We start from the raw sequence: 24,830 nt of genomic DNA on the forward strand, positions 1-24,830 counted from the left end.
GCGCCCGATTTCAAACTCCCCGCGCGGGCGGGAGACCGTTAAAACCCAGAGTCCGCCATAGGGCGAGGGCGGGGGCGGGGGCGGCGGCGGGGGCGGGGGCGGGGGCGGGGGCGGGGGGCGGTTACCCTCCGACAGTGCGGCGCTCCCTCAGCACTGACCCTCCGACAGTGCCCACTCCCTCAGCACTGACCCTCCGACAGTGCCCACTCCCTCAGCACTGACCCTCCGACAGTGCCCACTCCCTCAGCACTGACCCTCCGACAGTGCCCACTCCCTCAGCACTGACCCTCCGACAGTGCCCACATCCTCAGCGCTGACCCTCCGACAATGCGGCACTCCCTCAGCACTGACCCTCCGACAGTGCCCACATCCTCAGCGCTGACCCTCCGACAGTGCCCACATCCTCAGCGCTGACCCTCCGACAATGCGGCACTCCCTCAGCACTGACCCTCCGACAGTGCCCACATCCTCAGCGCTGACCCTCCGACAATGCGGCACTCCCTCAGCACTGACCCTCCGACAGTGCCCACATCCTCAGCGCTGACCCTCCGACAGCGCCCACTCCCTCAGCACTGACCCTCCGACAGTGCCCACTCCCTCAGCACTGACCCTCCGACAGTGCGCACATCCTCAGCACTGACCCTCCGACAGCGCCCACTCCCTCAGCACTGACCCTCCGACAGCGCCCGCTCCCTCAGCACTGACCCTCCGACAGTGCCCACTCCCTCAGCACTGACCCTCCGACAGTGTCTGCTCCCTCAGCGCTGACCCTCCGACAGCGCCCACTCCCTCAGCATTGACCCTCCGACAGCGCCCACTCCCTCAGCACTGACCGTCCGACAGTGCCCACATCCTCAGCACTGACCCTCCGACAGTGCCCACTCCCTCAGCACTGACCCTCCGACAGTGCCCACATCCTCAGCGCTGACCCTCTGACAGTGCCCGCTCCCTCAACACTGACCCTCCGACAGTGCCCACATCCTCAGCGCTGACCCTCCGACAGTGCCCACATCCTCAGCGCTGACCCTCCAACAATGCGGCGCTCCCTCAGCACTGACCCTCCGACAGCGCCCGCTCCCTCAGCACTGACCCTCCGACAGCGCCCGCTCCCTCAGCACTGACCCTTCGACAGCGCCCACTCCCTCAGCACTGACCCTCCGACAGCGCCCGCTCCCTCAGCATTGACCCTCCGACAGCGCCCGCTCCCTCAGCACTGACCCTCCGACAGCGCCCACTCCCTCAGCACTGACCCTCCGACAGTGCGGCACTCCCTCAGCACTGACCCTCCGACAGCGCCCGCTCCCTCAGCACTGACCCTCCGACAGCGCCCGCTCCCTCAGCACTGACCCTCCGACAGCGCCCGCTCCCTCAGCGCTGACCCTCCGACAGCGCCCGCTCCCTCAGCGCTGACCCTCCGACAGCGCCCGCTCCCTCAGCGCTGACCCTCCGACAGTGCCCGCTCCCTCAACACTGACCCTCCGACAGTGCCCACATCCTCAGCGCTGACCCTCCGACAGTGCCCACATCCTCAGCGCTGACCCTCCGACAATGCGGCGCTCCCTCAGCACTGACCCTCCGACAGTGCCCACATCCTCAGCACTGACCCTCCGACAGCGCCCACTCCCTCAGCACTGACCCTCCGACAGCGCCCACTCCCTCAGCACTGACCCTCCGACAGTGCCCACTCCCTCAGCACTGACCCTCCGACAGTGTCCGCTCCCTCAGCGCTGACCCTCCGACAGCGCCCACTCCCTCAGCATTGACCCTCCGACAGCGCCCACTCCCTCAGCACTGACCGTCCGACAGTGCCCACATCCTCAGCACTGACCCTCCGACAGTGCCCACTCCCTCAGCACTGACCCTCCGACAGTGCCCACATCCTCAGCGCTGACCCTCTGACAGTGCCCGCTCCCTCAACACTGACCCTCCGACAGTGCCCACATCCTCAGCGCTGACCCTCCGACAGTGCCCACATCCTCAGCGCTGACCCTCCGACAGTGCCCACTCCCTCAGCACTGACCCTCCGACAGCGCCCGCTCCCTCAGCACTGACCCTCCGACAGCGCCCACTCCCTCAGCACTGACCCTCCGACAGTGCGGCACTCCCTCAGCACTGACCCTCCGACAGCGCCCGCTCCCTCAGCACTGACCCTCCGACAGCGCCCGCTCCCTCAGCACTGACCCTCCGACAGCGCCCGCTCCCTCAGCACTGACCCTCCGACAGTGCCCGCTCCCTCAGCACTGACCCTCCGACAGTGCGGCACTCCCTCAGCACTGACCCTCCGACAGTGCCCACTCCCTCAGCACTGACCCTCCGACAGTGCCCACTCCCTCAGCACAGACCCTCCGACAGTGCCCACATCCTCAGCACTGACCCTCCGACAGTGCGGCACTCCCTCAGCACTGACCCTCCGACAGCGCCCGCTCCCTCAGCACTGACCCTCCGACAGCGCCCGCTCCCTCAGCACTGACCCTCCGACAGCGCCCGCTCCCTCAGCACTGACCCTCCGACAGCGCCCGCTCCCTCAGCACTGACCCTCCGACAGTGCGGCACTCCCTCAGCACTGACCCTCCGACAGTGCCCACTCCCTCAGCACTGACCCTCCGACAGTGCCCACTCCCTCAGCACTGACCCTCCGACAGTGCCCACATCCTCAGCACTGACCCTCCGACAGTGCGGCACTCCCTCAGCACTGACCCTCCGACAGCGCCCGCTCCCTCAGCACTGACCCTCCGACAGTGCGGCACTCCCTCAGCACTGACCCTCCGACAGTGCCCACTCCCTCAGCACTGACCCTCCGACAGTGCCCACTCCCTCAGCACTGACCTTCCGACAGTGCCCACATCCTCAGCACTGACCCTCCGACAGTGCGGCACTCCCTCAGCACTGACCCTCCGACAGTGCCCACTCCCTCAGCACTGACCCTCCGACAGTGCCCGCTCCCTCAGCACTGACCCTGCGACAGTGCGGCACTCCCTCAGCACTGACCCTCTGACAGTGCCCGCTCCCTCAGCACTGACCCTCCGACGGTGCCCGCTCCCTCAGCACTGACCCTCCGACAGTGTCCGCTCCCTCAGCGCTGACCCTCCGACAGTGCCCACTCCCTCTGCACTGACCCTCCGACAGTGCCCACTCCCTCAGCACTGACCCTCCGACAGTGCGGCACTCCCTCAGCACTGACCCTCCGACAGTGCCCACTCCCTCAGCACTGACCCTCCGACAGTGCCCACATCCTCAGCGCTGACCCTCCGACAGTGCCCACTCCCTCAGCACTGACCCTCCGACAGTGCCCACATCCTCAGCGCTGACCCTCTGACAGTGCCCGCTCCCTCAACACTGACCCTCCGACAGTGCCCACATCCTCAGCGCTGACCCTCCGACAGTGCCCACATCCTCAGCGCTGACCCTCCGACAATGCGGCGCTCCCTCAGCACTGACCCTCCGACAGTGCCCACTCCCTCAGCACTGACCCTCCGACAGTGCCCACTCCCTCAGCACTGACCCTCCGACAGTGCCCGCTCCCTCAGCACTGACCCTCCGACAGTGCCCACATCCTCAGCGCTGACCCTCCGACAGTGCCCGCTCCCTCAGCACTGACTCTCCGACAGTGCCCGCTCCCTCAACACTGACCCTCCGACAGTGCCCACATCCTCAGCGCTGACCCTCCGACAGTGCCCACATCCTCAGCGCTGACCCTCCGACAATGCGGCGCTCCCTCAGCACTGACCCTCCGACAGTGCCCACTCCCTCAGCACTGACCCTCCGACAGTGCCCGCTCCCTCAGCACTGACCCTCCGACAGTGCGGCGCTCCCTCAGCACTGACCCTCCGGTGCCCACTCCCTCAGCACTGACCCTCCGACAGTGCGGCGCTCCCTCAGCGCTGACCCTCCGACAGTGCGGCGCTCCCTCAGCGCTGACCCTCCGACAGTGCGGCGCTCCCTCAGCGCTGACCCTCCGACAGTGCCCACTCCCTCAGCGCTGACCCTCCGACAGTACCCACTCCCTCAGCACTGACCCGCCAACAGTGCGGCGCTCCCTCAGTACTGACCCTCCGACGGTGCCCACTCTTCCCTCTTCCAGGGAACATACCACTGGTGGTGTATATGCTAATCAGAGGTGGTTCAAGGCATCCGAATTTGCCAGTGAGCCTCAGACAGTGTTCCACTTTATAATTGTACACACTGAGAATAAGTGCCCACAGCTGAATTAGACCAGAAACTATGGCAGCATAACCTTGTCTTCTTTAAGTAGCCCTGGCAGGGGTTTGTAGTCTGTTAGGATTGCAGATTAGCATCCATAAATTTATTGGAAAAACATTTTCACTGTAAAGATAACCATCCTTCTCCATCTGTGCTTATTTGCATTCGGCATCAACCAAAACCCTGGAAGCATATGCTACTAGGCATTACTCTCCATTGGGTCACCAGTGAGCCAACACTAGACCATTACCTTATTGGGGCATCACATGTCATCATCACTGCGGCCAACACCTTTGATAATAGCTACTTTTTCACTTTTGTAAAGGTTACTTCTTGGCTATGTCTGTGTTGCCAAGGCTGACCCTTTTCAACAGCAAGTGTAATGATAGTTATAATAAATATAACAACAACATCATCATCATCAAGGCTGTGTGTGTGGGGTTGGAGGGCGAGCACTTGGGAGAATTTAAGTCCTAAAATGATCAGACTCAATATTGAGTCCAGAGGGCTGCAGGGTCCCCAAGTAGAAAACCCAAACTGGAAGAACAGCACCTAATTTCCTCCTTGGGGTCCCTGCAGCCCCCCTGGATTCAATATCAAGGTCACGATGCCAGAAATGCTTACCCCAACTCAAGGATGACTGTTGCAAGTGAATTTTCTTCAGGACAATCCTGTTTTCTCTCATCACCACTGAAATAACTCCACAGAAGCCAATATCCCATTACCATATCACCCTTTATTTATATATGCACAATACATGAACTCTGACCAACTAGCACAGAGATACTCCTGAGAGTCAAAAGAATCTCTGCGAGGCCTGTTTATATCTGCCAGCCAGGACTTCCCTGAATGACCCATGTTAACAACCCCAAGCAGGAAACTCATACTCAACGAGATCCAACTGGCCAACCTCATCCCAATCACTACACCTACTCTTTAATTTTCAGCTATTCTAAACAAACACAAAAGTAAGAGGTTGACTTTGATCACAGGATTGTTAGGGCACAGAAGGAAGCCATTTGGCCCTTCGTATGTGCTCCAGCTCTGCAGAAGTTCATTTTGTGCCTTTCCTCTGCATCCTTCTTGTAACTCTATATATTCTTCCTTTCCAAATAACTATCTTAATTGTTTGCCACAAGTAGTAGTTGATGCCAGAACATTGAATGTATTCAAGAGGAGACTAGATATAGCACTTGGGGTGAATGGGTTCAAAGGTTATGGGAAGAAAGTAGGATTAGGCTATTGAGTTGGTTGATCGGCCATGATCATGAAGAATGGCAGAGCAGTCTTGAAGGGCTGAATGGCCTCTGACTGCTCCTATCTTCTACATTTCTATGATTGATTTTTCCTTCACCTACATTAGTGACCTAATTTTGACTCTAACCCCTGCTTGTGTGAAAAAAAGTTTTTATTCATATCTCTTCAGCTTGTTCTACTAATCACAAAATGAGATTATGAGGCTATCTGGAAAAAATGAGATGGTTTCACATAGCCACCATTCTTGACTATATGATTGATCTAGATGCTTCAAAACTTGTGGTCTTGCTTTTTGAAGTCCAATGAGCTTGAGATCTAGAGATTTGCAAATACCATGAGAGGTCTAATACAGGACCGATAAAGGTGCTATTTCCAAAGGTCGTGATTCCCGAACTAGGCGAACTAGTCCAAAAATTACGACCACAGCTTTGAGCAGAGATATTCGGAGGCACTCCTACACACAAAGGGTGGTGGAGGTTTGGAACTCTCTTCCACAAACGGCAGTTGATAGTCAGTTGCTCCAAATCTGAGAATAGAAATTGTACATATTAAGGACAAGTACTAAATAATATGAGTCAAAGGTGGATATATGGAGGCAGGCCACAAAATCAGCTCCTAACAGCGAAGGCTGAATTGCCTTCACTGGTTCCTATCAAAGTGTGAAGCTGGATGAACACAGCAGGCCAAGCAGCATCTCAGGAGCACAAAAGCTGACGTTTCGGACCCAGACCCTTCATCATCTCTTTGTTATCTTGGATTGTCCAGCATCTGCAGTTCCCATTATCTCTGGTTCCCATCTGTTGCCAGCCCTAGTGAAACGCGCGCACGGGGGCATGAGGTCCCGTGCGGTAGAGGGCGCGGGGACGCGCACGCAGGGCTTGGCGGCGGCGCATGCGTACGCGCGGAGAGGCGAGAGCCGCGCGCCGGCTGAGGGATGCCATGAAGTGGTGCCCGGTGCGGGCATAATCGGGGAGTTTTATTCGTCAGGAATCTGGAGTCACTTCTTAAACATCTATTCCCAGGTGATCCCGCCTCTTCCCTCTCTCTGGAGAAAATAATTAACGCGGGTGCTGTGGCCTGCCGGGCCTGTTCCCGTTCCTTGGGCCTAAGTTCCATCGGCCAGAGGCCCCTCCTGAGAGACCGTGCACAGCTCGTCTATCATTCGGGCTGAAGTAGATCCACATCAGGGGTCAAAAATGAAGAAAGACGTGAGGATTCTGCTCGTCGGAGAACGTAAGTTTGAATTGGCCCCAGTCGCAGGCGGCTGCACCAGCAAGGGTTACCCGCCTGAGGCCTGGCAACAGGCGGGGAGAGGAGTTGAGTGGGAGGCCGTGGTGGAGAGGTAAACAGACACACTGCACGCATTCAGTGACCTTCTCCCACTTGACTGTGGAAGGAGTTGATATTTAAGCGGATAGATGCCTGTGAGAAATTCACTGAGGCGGTAGCATTTACGTTGACATGTACCCGCGGCCGTGACCTTCCCCTTGCTACCATATTATTGAGAAGTGAGAATCTAAAGCGTTAAAAGTGGGCAGGCGGTGCTGGGAGCGGAATGTAGACTAATAATCTCGATCTCCAGGCTGACGTTCTGGGAAATCTCGCCGTGACAGATGATGGAATTTGAGTTCGGTAAAACCTGGGAAACGATTCTCATGTCAACGACCTAATCGTCATAAGGAAACCCATGCTCTCCTCTTGCCAATCAAGTCTGTTTACCTTGTCGACAAATGTCAACAGACCCACAGTAATGTGGTTGACTCTTAAATGTGCTTCAGGCAATGAGAGAGAGGCAATAAATGCTGTCCTAGACAGGTGCCCACATCCCATGGGCAAATGAAAAGATCAGCTAGCATCTGAAAAGAGAAGGGTTACGGGATGAGCATGTTTTAGTTCTTCATGTAAAGATGGTGTGAAACTTGAAAAGATTAAGAAAAGTTTTAAAAGGATATTGCCAGGGTTGGAGGGTTTGAGCTAAAGAGAGTTGCTGAATAGGCTGGGGCTATTATCCCTGGAGCATCCGAGGCAGAGGGGTAACATTAGAGAGGTTTATCAAATCATGAGCATCATGGATAGGGTGTATAGTCAAGGCCTTTTCCTTAGGGTAAGGGATTCCAAAACTAGAAGCATAGGTTTAAGAGGAGAGGGGAGAGATTAAAGGGGACCTAAGGGCAAATTTTTCACACAGAACATGCTGTATGTAAGAAATGAGTTGCCAGGGGAGGTGGTGGAAGCTGGTACAGTTACAACATTTAAAAGGCATCTGGATGTACATATGAATAGGGTCAGGTTCTGTGATTGTTTCTCTTTCCAAAATTCATTTACCTTTTTGGGTATGACCTCTGCTGTCAATAACTTCCACCAAATGTCTCATCCTTTCCTGTTGCCATTCTAATGTTATTCCAACTCAACTGATCACATACTAAAACATTTACTTTTAATATTTGGGAATAAATTAGCCATCTGATTCTTGAATCCCATACCATCCTTACTAGCTGCAGTCATAGTCATACTGCACAGAAACAGACCCTTTGGTCCAACTAGTGCATGCTGACCATAATCCCAAACTAAACTAGGCCCATATCCCTCCCAACAGTTCTTAGCGATGTGCTTATCCAAATGTCTTTTAAAATGTTGTAACTGTACCCACATCCGCCACTTCTCTGGAGGTTCATTCTACACATGACCCACTCTCTGTGTAAAAAGGTTGTCCCTCATGTCTTTTTTAACTCTTCCTCCTCCCACTTTAAAAATATGACCCCTAATCTTGAAACCCTCCATCCTAAGGAAAAGACACTTGCCATCTGCTCTGAGCCCACCAATCTTACTAGCAGTCCAATGTCTCCTTTTGTAAATTCTCAGAAATAGTGGTCACTATTCATTTTAGAAAATTAGAGACCAGGGAAAATGACATCTTAGCCAATGGCACAAAGAGAAGGAATGTACAGAACTGTCACATTCTCCCTCTGCTCTAAAACCAAGAAAAATATTGACCAGGACATGGGGAGAATTTTCCTGGTTTTCTTTGAGAATTGTTTTGCCATTCAGAGAAATACTTGTTAAAACATCTATTGGTCAAGATGACACCTCTTGCTTCATTGAACTAACATCTTCATATTATGCCCTGAAATCTCTTGAATGTAAATTTCCAGCCTTCAGACTCAGATCAAGAGTGGTGAATGTAAGCCATGATTAATGTAATTAATTATGGGAGAGGTGTTGATTGTGAGGCAGTGGAGGAATCTATAAGATTTATGCTGATGTTTTGAGGAAATACCCACACAGCATTTTAGAGTAAGGCAGACCTAATTTGATGTTTGAACAGGAAGCATTGCTTGTTATAGAGTTAGCTACTTCTTCTTGTGCACTTCTGGGGCTGTGGAAGATTTGTACTTCAAACTGAACCTTTTATATAAGTCCCATGACATCCACTTCCATTTATTTAGCCAATTCTATGTCAACAGCCTCTTGATAACTAACATGGTACAAAAACATGGATAAAACATTTAACGCATCATACTGTTGAAAATATCCAAAGATGCTCAACACTCTGAAAGAAGGTTCATCTGCATCCTAACAGGTGACCCGCTTGTTTTGTAAATTCTCTTGGTTAGTTCCCAACACACTCACAAGGGGAAACATCCTTTCAGTATACATCTGTCAAGTCCCCTTACATATCAGTAAGATTCTCTCTAATTCCACCGAACATCAAAGAATACGGATCCAGGCTCTCCAACCTTGTTTCATAATGTTATAACCCATCCCGCACCTCTGTCATCCAGGGTATCCATCCAGTTCCAGGCTTTGTGTAATACTTTATGCCGTTCATTAAACGATGAGTCTAAAATTGTGCACAATATTTCATATGCAGTCTCACCAACACCTTGTACTACTATAGCAAAACTTGCCCACTTTTAAAGTTCATTCCTCTTGTAATAAACAACAGCATAGCACTTACCTTCCTAATCATTTGCTATATATGCATACTAGCTTTGTGATTCATATGTCAAGGCATCCAAACCCACCTCTTCCTCCGAGTTCTGTAGTTTCTCACCATTTAAATGATATGCTGCTTTTACATTCTTCCTGTCAACTGGGTACATTTGTGTTTTCCCACATTATACTCAATTTGCGAAATTCTTCTGCCCACTCGCTTAACCTATCTATCCCTTTGCAGACTCCCCTTAAGCCACCTTAACAACTTTGTTTCCTCCTTACCTCTGTGTCATCAGCAAATTTAGCTGCTGTGAATTTGGTTCTTTCATTCCAAGATACTTATTTACATTATTTACATTTACATTGATTTCCCAGCACTGATCCCTTTGGCACACCACTTTTCACATCTTGTTAACCTGAAAATGACCCCCTTTTGCCTGCTGTTTCCTGTTAATCATACTTTTGAGGACTGGTATGTTAAGTTCATGGAATTTTTCATTTATTCCTAGAGCGTGGATGAACTAGTACTGATTCTAAGTATGTGGTGCTGGAGTATCATTTCATGTCATTGCAGTCTTTGTGCTTGTGCTGTTCTGCAATGAAGTTAGAAAATACAGGATTTTACCTAACAACAATGAAAGAAAAATGTGAAACTAGATTTGGGTTATGTTAGTTGGAGCTCTTAGTTATGAGGGTTAAATATCTAGAAGAGGATTCTCAAAGTAACCTCAGTGAGTTGTTGCAGTGTATTTATCATTAAATCAAATGTTTTTGCTTTAATTTATTTGAATTGATTTATTATCACGTGTTCCTAAGTAGTGAAAAGCTTTGTTTGTGAGTTGTACAGATCATAGTAAGCTAGGACACTCAGATCCTAAGTGAAAAAACTTGGACAGAGTAAGGCATGCAGGTTACAACACACAGGACGTATGCAAGGCAAGATCAACATTCACAAGATCAGCATTAATTGGAGAGTGCCAGCAGAGTGCCTTGTCTTTCACAATAAGACGCACTGAACACTGAGCAGAAACTGATAAAGAGGGAAGATGACTAAAAGTGTGGTCAGAAGCAGGTTTTGAGGCTTTTTGAAAAACTAGGATGAGATGAGCAAAAAGGAGAGGTTTAAGAAATTTTTCTGGGACACAGTTGTACCTACTGAGAACATAGAACAGTCCAGCACAGAACAGGCCCTTCAGCCCACGATGTTGTGCCGACCATTGATCCTCATGTATGCACCCTCAAATTTCTGTGACCATATGCATGTCCAGCGGTCTCTTAAATGTCCCCAATGACCTTCCTTCCACAACTGCTGCTGGCAACGCATTCCATGCTCTCACAACTCTCTATGTAAAGAGCCCGCCTCTGACATCCCCTCTATACTTTCCTCCAACCAGCTTAAATCTATGACCCCTCGTGTTAGCCATTTCTGCCCTGGGAAATAGTCTCTGGCTATCAACTCTATCTATGCCTCTCATTATCTTGTATACCTCAATTAGGTCCCCTCTCCTCCTCCTTTTCTCCAATGAAAAAAGTCCGAGCTCAGTCAACCTCTCTTCATAAGATAAGCCCTCCAGTCCAGGCAGCATCCTGGTAAACCTCCTCTGAACCCTCTCCGAAGCATCCACATCTTTCCTATAATAGGGCGACCAGAACTGGACGCAGTATTCCAAGTGCGGTCTAACCAAAGTTTTATAGAGCTGCAACAAGATCTCACAACTCTTAAACTCAATCCCCCTGTTAATGAAAGCCAAAACACCATATGCTTTCTTAACAACCCTGTCCACTTGGGTGGCCATTTTAAGGGATCTATGTATCTGCACACCAAGATCCCTCTGTTCCTCAACACTACCAAGAATCCTATCCTTAATCCTGTACTCAGCTTTCAAATTCGACCTTCCAAAATGCATCACCTCGCATTTATCCAGGTTGAACTCCATCTGCCACCTCTTAGCCCATCTCTGCATCCTGTCAATGTCCCGCTGCAGCCTACAACAGCCCTCTATACTGTCAATGACACCCCCAATCTTCGTGTCGTCTGCAAACTTGCTGACCCATCCTTCAATCCCCTCATCCAAGTCATTAATAAAAATTACAAACAGTAGAGGCGCAAGGACAGAGCCCTGTGGAACACCACTCACCACTGACTTCCAGGCAGAATATTTCCCTCCTACTACCACTCGCTGTCTTCTGTTGGCCAGCCAATTCTGTATCCAGACAGCTAAGTTCCCCTGTATCCCATTCCTCCTGACCTTCTGAATGAGCCTAACATGGGGAACCTTATCAAATGCCTTGCTGAAGTCCATATACACCACATCCACAGCTCGACCCTCATCAACTTTTCTAGTCACATCCTCAAAGAACTCAATAAGGTTTGTGAGGCATGACCTGCCCCCCTCAAAGCCGTGTTGACTGCATTTAATCAAGCCATGCTCTTCCAGATGGTCATAATTCCTATCCCTCAGAATCCTTTATAACACCTTGCAGACGACAGACGTGAGAGCTTCACCACCAATGATTTCTTAGAGGGAATATACAGTGGTCCAGATACAGTAAGGTCAATATTAAAAAAAAGACAAAGAACTGTCGATGCTGGGAGTTAGGAACAAAACCAAATTGCTGCAAAAACTCTCAGCAGGTCTGGCAGCATCTGTGGAGACAAAGCAGACCAGTCCAGTGATCCTTCTTCAGAATTCAAGAGTGAAGTATGTGAGCTGAGCTATGAGCTTGTTAGATGACGATTCAACAGTGGAATGTGGAAAGCCAAGGAAAGATCTGTAATTGGAACAAGAGTTTTGAACTAGATGTGATATGGGATGGGAAGAAAATGAATTTGGTGAGGAATGAGGCAATGGATGAATGGTACATAATATAGGATAAAATGCTTTCTGGATTAGTTGAGATTTGGGTATGGGAACTTGGAAATTTCAAGTTTGAAAGGGGCAAATAATTTGTAATGATACTGTCAAAAAAACAATGTGCTGAGAAACTCAGCATGTCTGACAGCAATTATGGAGAGAGAGGGGTAAAAAAGGGATGTTGGTTCCAGTACTCTTCTTTGGAACAATTTATACAGTTTTACCTTGTTTTGACTCTCAGAAATATTTCGAGTTACTTTTTATGTAATTATTTAAATAAAGGTAATTCTATTAATTTAGGTTTTTCATGCTTCCAGGCCACCCTAAAGCTTCTTGCAACAATTTGTAAGTTTGAAGTGTAGGCTTTATAGTATAGGTATGTATGACAGTCAATCTCTGCAACAAGGCCCCACAACACACCTGTTTTTGTTATGCTATCCTAAGATTCTGAATAAACACAGCAGGCCCAGCAGTATCTCAGGAGCACAAAAAATTGACGTTTCAGGCCAAGACCCCCTCTGATGAAGGGTCTAGGCCCGAACCGTCAGCTTTTGTGCTCCTGAGATGCTGCTCGGCCTGCTGTGTTCATCCAGCTTCACACTTTGTTATCTTGGATTCTCCAGCATGTGCTTCCATTATCTCTTATCTGAGATTCTGAATGGACTGTTTTGTTTTTGCGCAGTACTGTGGGATCTTCTGTAGTAACTTGAATAGATCGTCAACACTCTGAGTGCTACATCAAAATGTTACTGTAGATGAGAATCTCAGGTCTTGGATTGGGGCTTGAAAATGGATAAGAGTTTTGGCAGTCACAGTGAAGTGGGCAATGTGATTATTAATAATTCAATTCATTTTGAAGCTCTGTAATTTGTCCAATCGAATAGCTATGTTAAATCATCTAACCAGAAGGTGGTATTTAAAAGATTGCAATACAACTGTTTTTTTTCTACGACATGCCAAAAATTTAAAGAATGTCAACAATGTAGAAGATTTTTCTTTACAAGCAAAATAAATCTGTGCATCTGCATTCCAAATAAATATAGCCGCTTAAGGACTAGGTAACCGTGTAAGACAATCCTACTTCTGGTATCAAAATGCATATTTAGACCTCTGCTTGATGTACAAGTTAATTTGCCCACTCATATTTATGTGATAATATATTCACGTACTGAGCTAGCTTCAATTTTTAAGCTGAGAAATACATTGTTTAGGGTTGCATTCACCTTGAAAGTCAGTGCATGGAATCAAACAGATGGTACAAGCTTTGCTAACAAGTAGTTGCTTGGGAATTTAAGATGCACGTACACAGCAGATCATGAGTGACTGTCAATGAATAGAAATGGGCCCTCGTGAAGAAGAATGAAGTATGAAGCAGGTTTCAAATTAAAATTGCATATCATTTGCTAACTCATAAATTTGCTGTGCCCAGCAATGGAACTGGGCTGTTCGAATTCTAGTAGAATCTAATATGAGATGTGAGAAGATATGTTTCCCAGAGGTACAAATATGCATGGACAATAGACTAATATCAACGCCCATATAAATTTCTAAATACAAAACCATGTCGAAAATCGAGTTTCGGGTAGGGATTTTTGTTCATGTCAATAACAACAGTTGGTTAGAAGAGGATGACTTGGTAGAGACATAAAGATGTTCAACTCATCCATTTCACCCAGATATTCTATATTAATCTAGTCCCATTTGCCAGCATTTGGCCCATATTCCTCTTAAACCCTTCCTATTCATGTACCCCTCTGGATGCCTTTTAAATGTTGTAATTGTACCAGCCTCTTCCACTTCCTCAAGCAACTCATTCCATACCTACACCACCCTCTGCATGAAAAAGTTGCCCCCTAGGTCCCTTATAAATCTTGCTGCTCTCACCTTAAACCATTCCCTCTAGTTTTAGACTCCCATAGCCTGGGGAACAGGCCTATCCGTGCCCCTCATGATTTTATAAACTTACTTAATATCACCCCTCATCCTCCGAGAGAAAATAGCTTTTTTCTTCCTTTATTCGTTCATGGGATGAGGGTATCGCTGACCAGGCAGTATTTATTGCCCATCCTTAATTGCCCAGAGGGCAGTTCAGAGTCAACTACATTGTTGTGGGTCTGGAGTCATATATAGGTCAGACCAGATAGGGATAGCAGTTGCCTTCCCTAAAGGGCATGAGTGAACCAGACACGTTTTCCTGACAGTCGACAAAGGATTCATGGTCATCATTAGATTCTCTTTATTCCAGATATTTATTGAATTCAAATTCCACCATCTGCCACGGCGGGATTCAATCCCAGGTCCCCAGACGTTATCTGGGTCTGTGGATTAACACTAGTGATGATACCACTAGGCCATCGCCTCCCCTTCAACCTATTCAACCTCCCCAGTAGCTCAAACCTCCAACCTTGGCAACATCCTTGTAAATATTTTTCTGAACCGTTTCAAGTTTCACAACATCTTTCCTCTAGCAGGGAGACCAGAGTTGAATGCAGTATTCCAAAAGTGCCCTAACCAGTATCCTGAACAGCCGCATATGACCTCCCAACTCCTTTCCTCAATGGGCTTTCCAGTAGAGGCAGGTATACCAAACGCTGCCTTCACTACCCTGCCTGCTACGACTCTAATTTCAAGGAACTATAAACCTGTACCTAATGGTTACTTTGTTCAACATCACTCCCTAGAACCTTACCATTGAGTGTATTAGGAATCTAAAGTCAGGCAGGGCCAATGGGAAATATAAAGAAAGCAGGAAAGAACTCAAACTGGAAATTAGGAGGACAAGAATGGGCCATGAAATGACCTTGGTAAGTACAGTTATAGAGGATTGTCTGCATTTTATAGATACATTAAAAACAAGAAGGTAACTAAGGAGAAGGTAGGACCAGTCAGGATTAAGGAGAGAACCTGTGCTTGGAAGAAAATGATGTGGGTAAGTATTTTGCATCACTGTGTATCCAAGAGAAGGATATGGAGGATTTGAGCAGAGCATGGTAATAATACAGTATTTTGAGGCCAAGAAAGACATGGTGTTAGGTCTCTTGAGGAACGTTAAGTTAGATAACTCCCCAGGGCCTGATGGTTTTTGATAGAGACAAGACAGGAGATTACTAGGGCCTTGACCAAGATCTTTGTATCCTAGTTAGCAATTGGACAGGTCCTGGAGGATTGCTGACTAGCTATTCTTGTTCCTCTGTTAAAGAAGGGAAATGGTTGGGAAGCTATTGGAGAAAATCCTTAAGGATAGGATTTAATGCATTTGGAAAAGCATGGCCTAATTAGGGGCAGTCTGCATGGCTTTATGCAGAGCAGGTCATGTCTTACTTACTTGATTGAACATTTTCGAGGAGGTGATGAAGGTGCTTGATGAGCATAGAGCACTGGGTGCTGTCTACGTGGATTTTAGTAAGGCTTTCAACAAGATCCTTATGGTAGACTCTCCAAAAGATTAAGACGCATGGGATCCATGGTGACTTGGCTGTGTGGATTCAGGATTAGCTTGCTCATAGGCAGAGGTTAGTGGTGAAAAGGTTCTTTTCAGGCTGAAGGCCCATGACTAGTGGTGGCCCACAGGGATCCATAGTGGAGCCTCTGCTGTTTGTGATGTATATAAATGTCTCGGATGAAAACATAGTTGGATGAGTTCCTGAGTTTGAAGATGATACAGAGATCAGTAGAGTTGTGGTTAGTGTAGAAGGTTGTCAAAGAATACAGCGGGATATAGATCAGATGCAGATATGGGCAGAGAAATGGCAAATGGAGTTTAATTCAGGAAAGACTGAGGTGCTGCAGTTTGGGAGATCAAATGTTAAGGAAACGTATACAGTTAGTGGCAGGACTCTGAACATCATTGATATACAGAGGGATCTTGGGTTTCAAGTCTGTAGTGGCCATGCAAGTAGTTAGGGTGGGAAAGAAGGCGTATGACATATTTGCCTTTATTGGTCAGGGAATTGAGTATAGGAGGCAGGATGTCATTTGGAACTTTACAAGACTTTGGTTAAGCCACGTTTCAGACTACTGTGATCAATTCTGGTCACTACATTGAAGGAACGATGTGGAGGCTTTGGAGAGGGGTGCAGAAAGAGGTTTACCAAGATGCTCAGAGACAGTGAGAACTGCCGATGCAGGAGTCCCATAACACCATGTGGAGCTGGAAGAACACAGCAGGCCAGGCAGCACCAGAGGAGCAGGAAGGTTGATGTTAGAGTTGGGACCCTTCAGAGAGAAAGAAAGATGCTGCCTAGTTTAGACAGTCTGAGCTATAAGGAGAGGCTAGAAAAACTCAGATTGTTTTCTTTGGAGCGATAGCTGTGGATAGTGACGAAGGATGCTGTAGGTTGCAGAGAGACATAGATAAGCTGCAGAGCTGAGCTGAGAGGTGGCAAATGGAGTTTAACGCAGACAAGTGTGAGGTGATGCACTTTGGTAGGAGTAACCGGAATGCAAAGTACTGGGCTGATGGTAAGATTCTTAGTAGTGTAGGTGAGCAGAGAGATCTCGGTGTCCATGTACACAGATCCTTGAAAGTTGCCACCCAGGTTGACAGGGCTGTTAAGAAGGCATACAGTGTTTTTGCTTTTATTAATAGAGGGATCGAGTTCCGGAACCAAGAGGTTATGCTGCAGCTGTACAAAACTCTGGTGCGGCCGCACTTGGAGTATTGTGTACAGTTCTGGTCACCGCATTATAAGAAGGATGTGGAAGCTTTGGAAAGGGTGCAGAGGAGATTTACTAAGATGTTGCCTGGTATGGAGGGAAGGTCTTACGAGGAAATGCTGAGGGACTTAAGGCTGTTTTCATTAGAGAGAAGAAGGTTGAGAGGTGACTTAATTGAAACATATAAAATAATCAGAGGGTTAGATAGGGTGGATAGGGAGAGCCTTTTTCCTAGGATGGTGACAGCGAGCACGAGGGGGCATAGTTTTAAATTGAGGGGTGAAAGATATAGGACAGATGTCAGAGGTAGTTTCTTTACTCAGAGTATTAAGGGAATGGAACTCTTTGCCTGCAACGGTTGTAGATTCGCCAACTTTAGGTACATTTAAGTCGTCATTGGACAAGCGTATGGGCGTACATGGAATAGCGTGGGTTAGATGGGCTTGAGATCGGTATGACAGGTCGGCACAATATCGAGGGCCGAAGGGCCTGTACTGTGCTGTAATGTTTTATGTTCTGTGTTGAGGGGAGACTTGTTAGAAGTCTATAAAATTATGGGAGGCATAGATAGGGTTCAAGGTCAGAATCTTTTTCCCAGAGTTGATATGTCTCTCACTAGGGGAGGCGGGGTCATGATATAAGATGAGGGGCAAAGTTATCTTTACACAGAGAATGGTAGGAACATGGAATGCGCTGCTGGGAGTGGTGATGGAGGCAGATGCGATAGGGTCATCCAAGAGACTTTTAGAAAAGCACGTGAATATGCAAGGAATGGGGGATCTAGTCCAAGGGCAGGCAGAAGGGAGTAGTTTAATTTGGCATCATGTTCGGCACAACATCGTGGGCCAAACAGCCTGTTCCTATGCTGTACAGTTCTGTGTTCTACATAGAAGCCCTACCCTGATTTGCCTTACCACAATGCAGCATTTCACATTTATCTAAATTAAACTGCCATTTGCCACTCAGCCCACCTGCCCACTCGATCAGGGTCTGAGGTAACCTTTGCTGTCCACTATAGCACCAATTTTGGCGTCAACTGCTAACTAATTAACCATACCTCCTGTGTTCACATCTAAATCATTTATATAAATAACAAGAAGCACCAATCCTTGCAGCACACCGCTGGTCACAGGCCTATGTGGAATACCTTTCTGGTGGCTTTGGCAAAGTGCACAGGTTGTTAGCGTGGAACATACTCAGATCTTGTGTAATTGATAAGATTGTGAGGTGTCTGCAAAGAAACAATTCCCATATTGTAGTTATAACAGGAGTTCTAACAAACATTGCTCAGTCTTTGGAAGTCTGCCTCAACAAGGTTTTCAAAGTCATGTTCACACTATTTGAAATAGGTCGATGGTGTTTCTAAAAAAAAAAGTTGATGGAGTAGCAATATGTGCGTTACCTGACTTGATGTTTTATTTGGTTTTTGTACCTAACTGGAATGTCATTAAGATCCTACGAATAAGTCACCTCGCATTCGCCCGGATTGAGCTCCATCTGCCCAACTCTCCAGTCTATCTATATTCTGCTGTAATTTCTGACAGTTGATTGATGAGGGAAAGGCTGTAGATGTCATATACATGGACTTCATTAAGGCGTTTGATAAGGTTCCCCATGGCAGGCTGATGGAGAAAGTGAAGTCACATGGGGTCCAGGGTGTGCTCGCTGGATGGATAAAAAACTGGCTGGGCAACAGGAGACAGAGGGTGGTAGTAGAAGGGAGTTTCTCAAATTGGAGACCTGTAACCAGTGGTGTTCCACAGGCATCTGTGCTGGGACCACTGTTGTTTGTGATATTTGTAAATGATCTGGAGGAAGGTGTAGGTGGTCTGATCAAGTTTGCTGATGACACTAAGATTGGTGGAGTAGCTGATAGTGAAGGGGACTGTCAGAAATTACAGCAGAATATAGGTAGACTGGAGAGTTGGGCAGATAAATGGTAGATGGAGTTCAATCCGGGCAAATGCGAGGTGATGTATTTTGGAAGATCAAATTCAAGGGCGAACTATACAGTAAATGGAAAAATCCTAGGGAAAATTGATGAACAGAGAGATCTGGGTGTTCAGGTCCATTGTTCCCTGAAGGTGACAACACAGGTCAATAGAGTGGTCAAGAAGGCATATGGCATGCTTTCCTTCATTGGGCGGGGTATTGAGTACAAGAGTTGGCAGGTCATGTTGCGGTTGTATAGGACTTTGGTTCGGCCACATTTGGAGTACTGTGTACAGTTCTGGTCGCCACATTACCAAAAGGATGTGGATGCTTTGGAGAGGGTGCAGAGGAGGTTCACCAGGATGTTGCCTGGTATGGAGGGTGCTAGCTATGAAGAGAGGTTGAGTAGATTAGGATTACTTTCATTAGAAAGACGGAGATTGAGGGGGGACCTGATTGAGGTCTACAAAATCATGAGGGGTATAGACAGGGTGGATAGCAAAAAGCTTTTTCCCAGAGTGGGGGATTCAATTACTAGGGGTCATGAGATCAAAGTGAGAGGAGGAAAGTTTAAGGGAGATATGCGTGGAAAGTTCTTTACACAGAGGATGGTGGGTGCCTGGAAGGCATTGCCAGTGGAGGTGGTAGACGCAGACATGTTAGTGTCTTTTAAGATATATTTGGACAGGTACATGGATGGGCAGGGAGCAAATGGACACAGACTGTTAGAAAATAGATGACAGGCTAGACAGAGGATCTTGATCGGCGCAGGCTTGGAGGGCCGAAGGGCCTGTTCCTGTGCTGTAGGTTTCTTTGTTCCTTTGTTTCATTCAGACCCTTGAGCTTGATCTGCCATTCAGCCCCTTGAGCCTGATCCACCATTCAGTAGAATCATGGCTGATCTGACCGCTTCTCTCATCCAATTTCTTGCCTTTTCCCCTTAACCCTTGATTTCGATTCTAATCAAGAATTTATCTATTTCAACCTTAAATATACACCAAGGATTCTACCCAACACCTCTCTGTGTCAAGGAGTTCCAAACTCTCTCTCTCTCTCTCTCTCTCTCAAGGAAGAATTCTATCTTGTCACAGCCTTAAATTGGTGCTGCTTTTTTCCTGACACTCTTCCCTCTGATCCCAGACTCACGCAGGAGGGGAAACATCCTCTCAGCATTTACCCTGCCAAGCTCATTAGGAATCCTACATGTTCCAATGAGATCACCTCCAATAAGTCCAACGAGTAGAGTCCCAAACTGTTTGGCCTTTGATTAATGCAGAAACTGTAATTATTAAAAAAAATGGAATGTTCAATTCAGTGAATAGAGAGGGCAGTAATTAATATGGACAATGTCTGTGGAGCTGAAATCATTGTCAGATGCTAAGTGTGATCTGCGCAATGAAGCCATAGCCAAAGTGACCTGGAAGGAATCATGAACTCTCTGCTCAAATGCCTGGAGATGCTAACTGATAGCTTTAACCATAAAACAATCCATGTACAATCATTTCATTAAATGCAATACATTGTTTCATTTGAATTGCTAATATTTTCTTTACCAAAGGAGAATGTCTACACCAACAATGGTGGTTTCATATTTTATACTTTGCATATAACTTGTTTCCCAATTTTGGAAGGACTGCTTGAAGCTTCGAAAGTTGACTTGTACGTTGTGATCTACAGTAATTTCCTTAAATTTTTAATTTGAAAAGTAAGGTGAAATTGCGGTACCAATGTCTAAGCATTATTATAAATGATGGTATTGTACTTCACAGTCATCGTGTAACTGCCAACATAATTATTACTGTGCTTCTGTAGGCCTACACATTGCTATATTTGGATGAAGTGCTGCATTTTTCTTTTGTTTGACGCTATGTAGGAAGTGTGGACTTCAAGTCATCAGAAGGTTGAGGTGATCTGATGAAAGTCTTTAAGATGTTCACAGGAAAAGACCGGGTGGATAAAGATAAACTTTTTCTACTGGTTGGGTATTCCAGATCTAGAAGGTATAGTCTAAATTTCGTGCCACACCATTTAGGAGAGATGTTAGGAAGCATCTCTACATACAGTCAGGGTGGTAGAAGTTTGGAACTCTTTCCACAAGTGGCACTTGATACTGGATTAGTTAATTTTAAATCAGAGATACTTCTTGTTAAACAGAAGTATTAAGGAATATGGGCAAAAAGCAGATAAATGGAGTTAGGCCACAGACCAGCCGTGATCTCATTGAATAGCTGAATAGGCTCAGGAGCTGAATGACTGACTTCTGTTCCTATGTTCATATGGAGCTTAAAATATTAACTGTTCCTCTATCCACAGATGATGCCAGACCTGCTAAGTTTCTCCAACATTTGGTTATTTCTAAGTATGGTTAGCATACTGCTCAGTCACTGACATGAGGCCATGAATATAAATAGATTTTATTTTCAAACACCCTCTGTAGATGAGGAGGAGAGTCCCACAAACCTAGATGGTATTGTACATTGCATTTTGGAAGGCTAGTATCTATAATATAGAATTATTGGAGATTTGCAACAATAGGGTGCTCTGTAATATAGGAACTCGAGCCCTAGGGACTGAACTAGGTCAGAAATTTATATTACTGTGAATTCCCTGAAGTTATGATAAGTCTTCTGTTAAAAAATAAGCTTGTAAACCAAATATCCCAATTTTAGTGATAATTGAGTCCCCCGACTCCAACTTAAGGGTGATGCACTGCTTTGTGATGCAGAGAGATGTCAACAGTACAGGTTGAATTCTTACATTGCTAAGGTCAGCATGAAGGTCTCACCTTCTTGACTTCATCCCTCACCTGAGGCATGGTGATTATTCGCTGAAATTCACTGCCAGTTGTCTCTTTAATAAGTTAGTAGCAACTACTATTGTCAACTTAAAAATGGGGAGCGTGTGCAGGAATTCATGGCTATCAGTTGAACTTTCACCTGTCCTGATGACTTTTGCAAATGCAATAGTATTGTTGTGTTGCACTGTCAGTTTTGAGTGTGTTGCTGTGCTTGTCCCTCTGTTATTCCCTAGTTGCAATTCTGTGTGGCAGCATTCCATTTTAGATGTTTGGAGAGTTGGAACCATTGGCAGTGGTCCCATGGGGACACAAAATATCAGATCACAACTAGAATAAAGTGTGTCACACAGTTTGAATTTCCACCCGCTGCTAATAGGAAGGGAGCTTGCCATTTACTAAAGACTGAAGTTTTCAAACATGATTGCCGTGAAAGTGCTTAGTTTATTTAGTTTCTTAGAGAACTGCCCATTGTATTTGGCCCTTTATCTCCCATGCAATAATGTATTGTCTTGTCTTTGTGATTTTACAATCTTGCTTATATGAACAACATATACAATTAATGAAAAAGCGGAAATTTAGGACAAGAAAGGTAATTCACTTCACTACTAATGCATTGTCAAAAGTGTCTGATTATGCTATAACAGATTTCCACTATTTTTAAGGGATACCAATTTTTTTGCCTGTCACTATTAAATGTCTAACCCATTGAAGATCTCACTTCTGAAAGGTGCCATTTCACTTCATATCATGTGCATTCTCTAGGAGTTTACAGTAAGTACAGCCACTGACCATAATTGGATATTTCTAATGTCAGAATACATGTGTTTATTTGTGTTCTCTACACCCATTGTCAATTTTGTTTTCTTATTCACGCATGGGATGTGGGTGTTGCTGGCTGATCAAACAGCATGCCTGTGCTTAGTTGCACTTGAGATGGTGTTGGTGAGTTGCCTTCTTGACACGCAGCAGTCCATGTGCTGTAGGTAGACCAACAGTGCCCTTAGGGCGATAATTCTAGAACTTTGACCTATTAACGGTAAAGAAACAACAATATAATAAAATGTGAGGCTGGATGAACACAGCAGGCCAAGCAGCATCTCAGGAGCACAAAAGCTGACGTTTCGGGCCTAGACCCTTCATCAGAGAGGGGGATGGGGGGAGGGAACTGGAATAAATAGGGAGAGAGGGGGAGGCGGACCGAAGATGGAGAGTAAAGAAGATAGGTGGAGAGAGTGTAGGTGGGGAGGTAGGGAGGGGATAGGTTTATTCCAGTTCCCTCTCCCCATCCCCCTCTCTGATGAAGGGTCTAGGCCCGAAACGTCAGCTTTTGTGCTCCTGAGATGCTGCTTGGCCTGCTGTGTTCATCCAGCCTCACATTTTATTATCTTGGAATTCTCCAGCATCTGCGGTTCCCATTATCTCTGATACTAATATAATTCTAAGTCTGGATTGTGAATGCTTGGAGGGGAACTTGCAAGTGGTGATGTTCCCATATATCTCATGCTGCTTTTGTCCTATATGGCAGTGGTCATGGGTTCGGAATTTTCTGTTTAAGGATCTTTGAATGTCTGCAGTGAATTATTGCTTGAAAATCGCTGGTGGAGGGAATGGATGTGGTGCTGATCAAGTGGACTTCTTTGTCCTGGATAGTTGCCAGTTTCTTGATTGTTGTTAGAACTGCACCCATCCAGGCAAGTGGGGAGTACTCTATCGCACTCCTGACTTGTACCTTCTAGTTGGTCCACAGGCTTTGGGAAGTCATAGATGAGTCGCTTGCCACTGTATTCCTAACCTCTAACCTGTTCTTGTGGCCACTGTGTTTGTGTGTAGTCAAGTAGAATTGTAGATCACTGGTAACCCTAGAATGTTGACAACAGGGGATTTAGTGATGGTAACACGATTGAATGTCAAGAGGCGGTGGTCAGGCTGTCTCATACTTTAAAAAGTCGATGCCTGACTTTTGTGTGGCACATACATTATTTGCCATCTGTCAACCCAAGATAACAAGATGTAGAGCTGGATGAACACAGCAGGCCAAGCAGCATCAGAGGAGCAGGAGGGCTGACGTTTCGGGCCTAGACCTTCCTTCAGACACGTCAGCTTTCCTGCTCCTCTGATGCTGCTTGGCCTGCTGTGTTCATCCAGCTCTACACCTTGTTATCTCAGGAGGTGAGTGGTCCTGGTGGAACCCAAACTGGACATTAATGAGCAGGTTATTGCTTCTTGATAGCACTGTTGATGACATCTTCAAACACTTTACTGATGATCGAGAATAGACTGACCAAGTGGTAATTGGCTGACTTACCCAAGCTCTTCCAATATTGTTCTTCACTTTGCATCGACAAATTCAGGAGCATAAGTCTTCAGTACTATTGCTGGAATATTGTCAGGCCCATAGCCTTTGTAGTATGCATTGCTTCAACCGCTTCTTGATAGCACATGGAGTAAAATGATTTAGCTGAAGACTGGTGTCTGTGATGCTACGGACCAGTGGAGGGGCCAAGATCGGTTATCCACTTGGTACGTCTGGCTGAAGACTGCTACAAATGTTTCAGCCTCCCACCTCAAGCTGCACCTCCATTTCCTACCTACTAACCTCATCCTGCCCCCTTGACCTGTCCGTCCTCCCTGGACTGACTTATCCCCTCACTACTTCCCCACCTATACTCTCCTCTCCACCTGTCTTTTCTATCCATCTTCAATCCACCTCCCCCCCCTCCCTATTTATTTCAGAACCCAGTCCCCATCCCCCCCTCTGATGAAGGGTCTAGGCCCGAAACATCAGCTTTTGTGCTCCTATGATGTTGCTTGGCCTGCTGTGTTCATCTAGCTCCATACTTTGTTAACTTATACACTAATGTGTTGGGCGCTTCCATCGTTGAGGATGGGGATATTTATGGAGTCTCCTCTTCCGGGTGAGGTGCTAAATTATCCACTATCAGTCACGACTGAATATGGTAAGACTGAGAGGTTACGTCTGATCTGTTGATTGTAGGATCACTTATCTCTGTCTGTCTCCTTGCTGCTTATGCTGTTTTGTAGTTTCACCAGGTTGATACCTCATTTTTAGGCATGCCTTGTCCTGACCCTCGCATGTTCTCCTGCACTCTCCATTGAACCAGAGTTGATCCCCTGGCTTGATGGTAATAGTTGAGTGGAGGATATGCCAACCATGAGGCTGTGCAGGGTAGTTTGAT

The 24,830-nt window shown here is 46.9% G+C and overlaps 1 protein-coding gene across 5 annotated transcripts in view; it reads left to right on the top strand.

Moving 5' to 3' along the window:
- Positions 1-6,334: 6,334 nt before the first annotated feature.
- LOC125463596 (mitochondrial Rho GTPase 1) overlaps positions 6,335-24,830 on the top strand; it is an 88,079-nt gene continuing 69,583 nt past the window's right edge. For 2 of the 5 annotated variants that reach the window (XM_048555048.2, XM_048555050.2), the window contains exon 1: positions 6,336-6,690. In XM_048555048.2, the coding sequence (XP_048411005.1) occupies positions 6,654-6,690 (37 nt within the window). In that variant the 5' untranslated portion in view covers positions 6,336-6,653. Of the gene's footprint in view, positions 6,691-6,780; positions 6,800-24,830 lie in introns of those variants that run through there. The other 3 variants (XM_048555049.2, XM_048555051.2, XM_059653575.1) reach the window with 3 other exon arrangements.

Source organism: Stegostoma tigrinum, chromosome 22 (genome assembly GCF_030684315.1).
Source record: "Stegostoma tigrinum isolate sSteTig4 chromosome 22, sSteTig4.hap1, whole genome shotgun sequence".
NCBI lineage: Eukaryota > Metazoa > Chordata > Chondrichthyes > Orectolobiformes > Stegostomatidae > Stegostoma > Stegostoma tigrinum.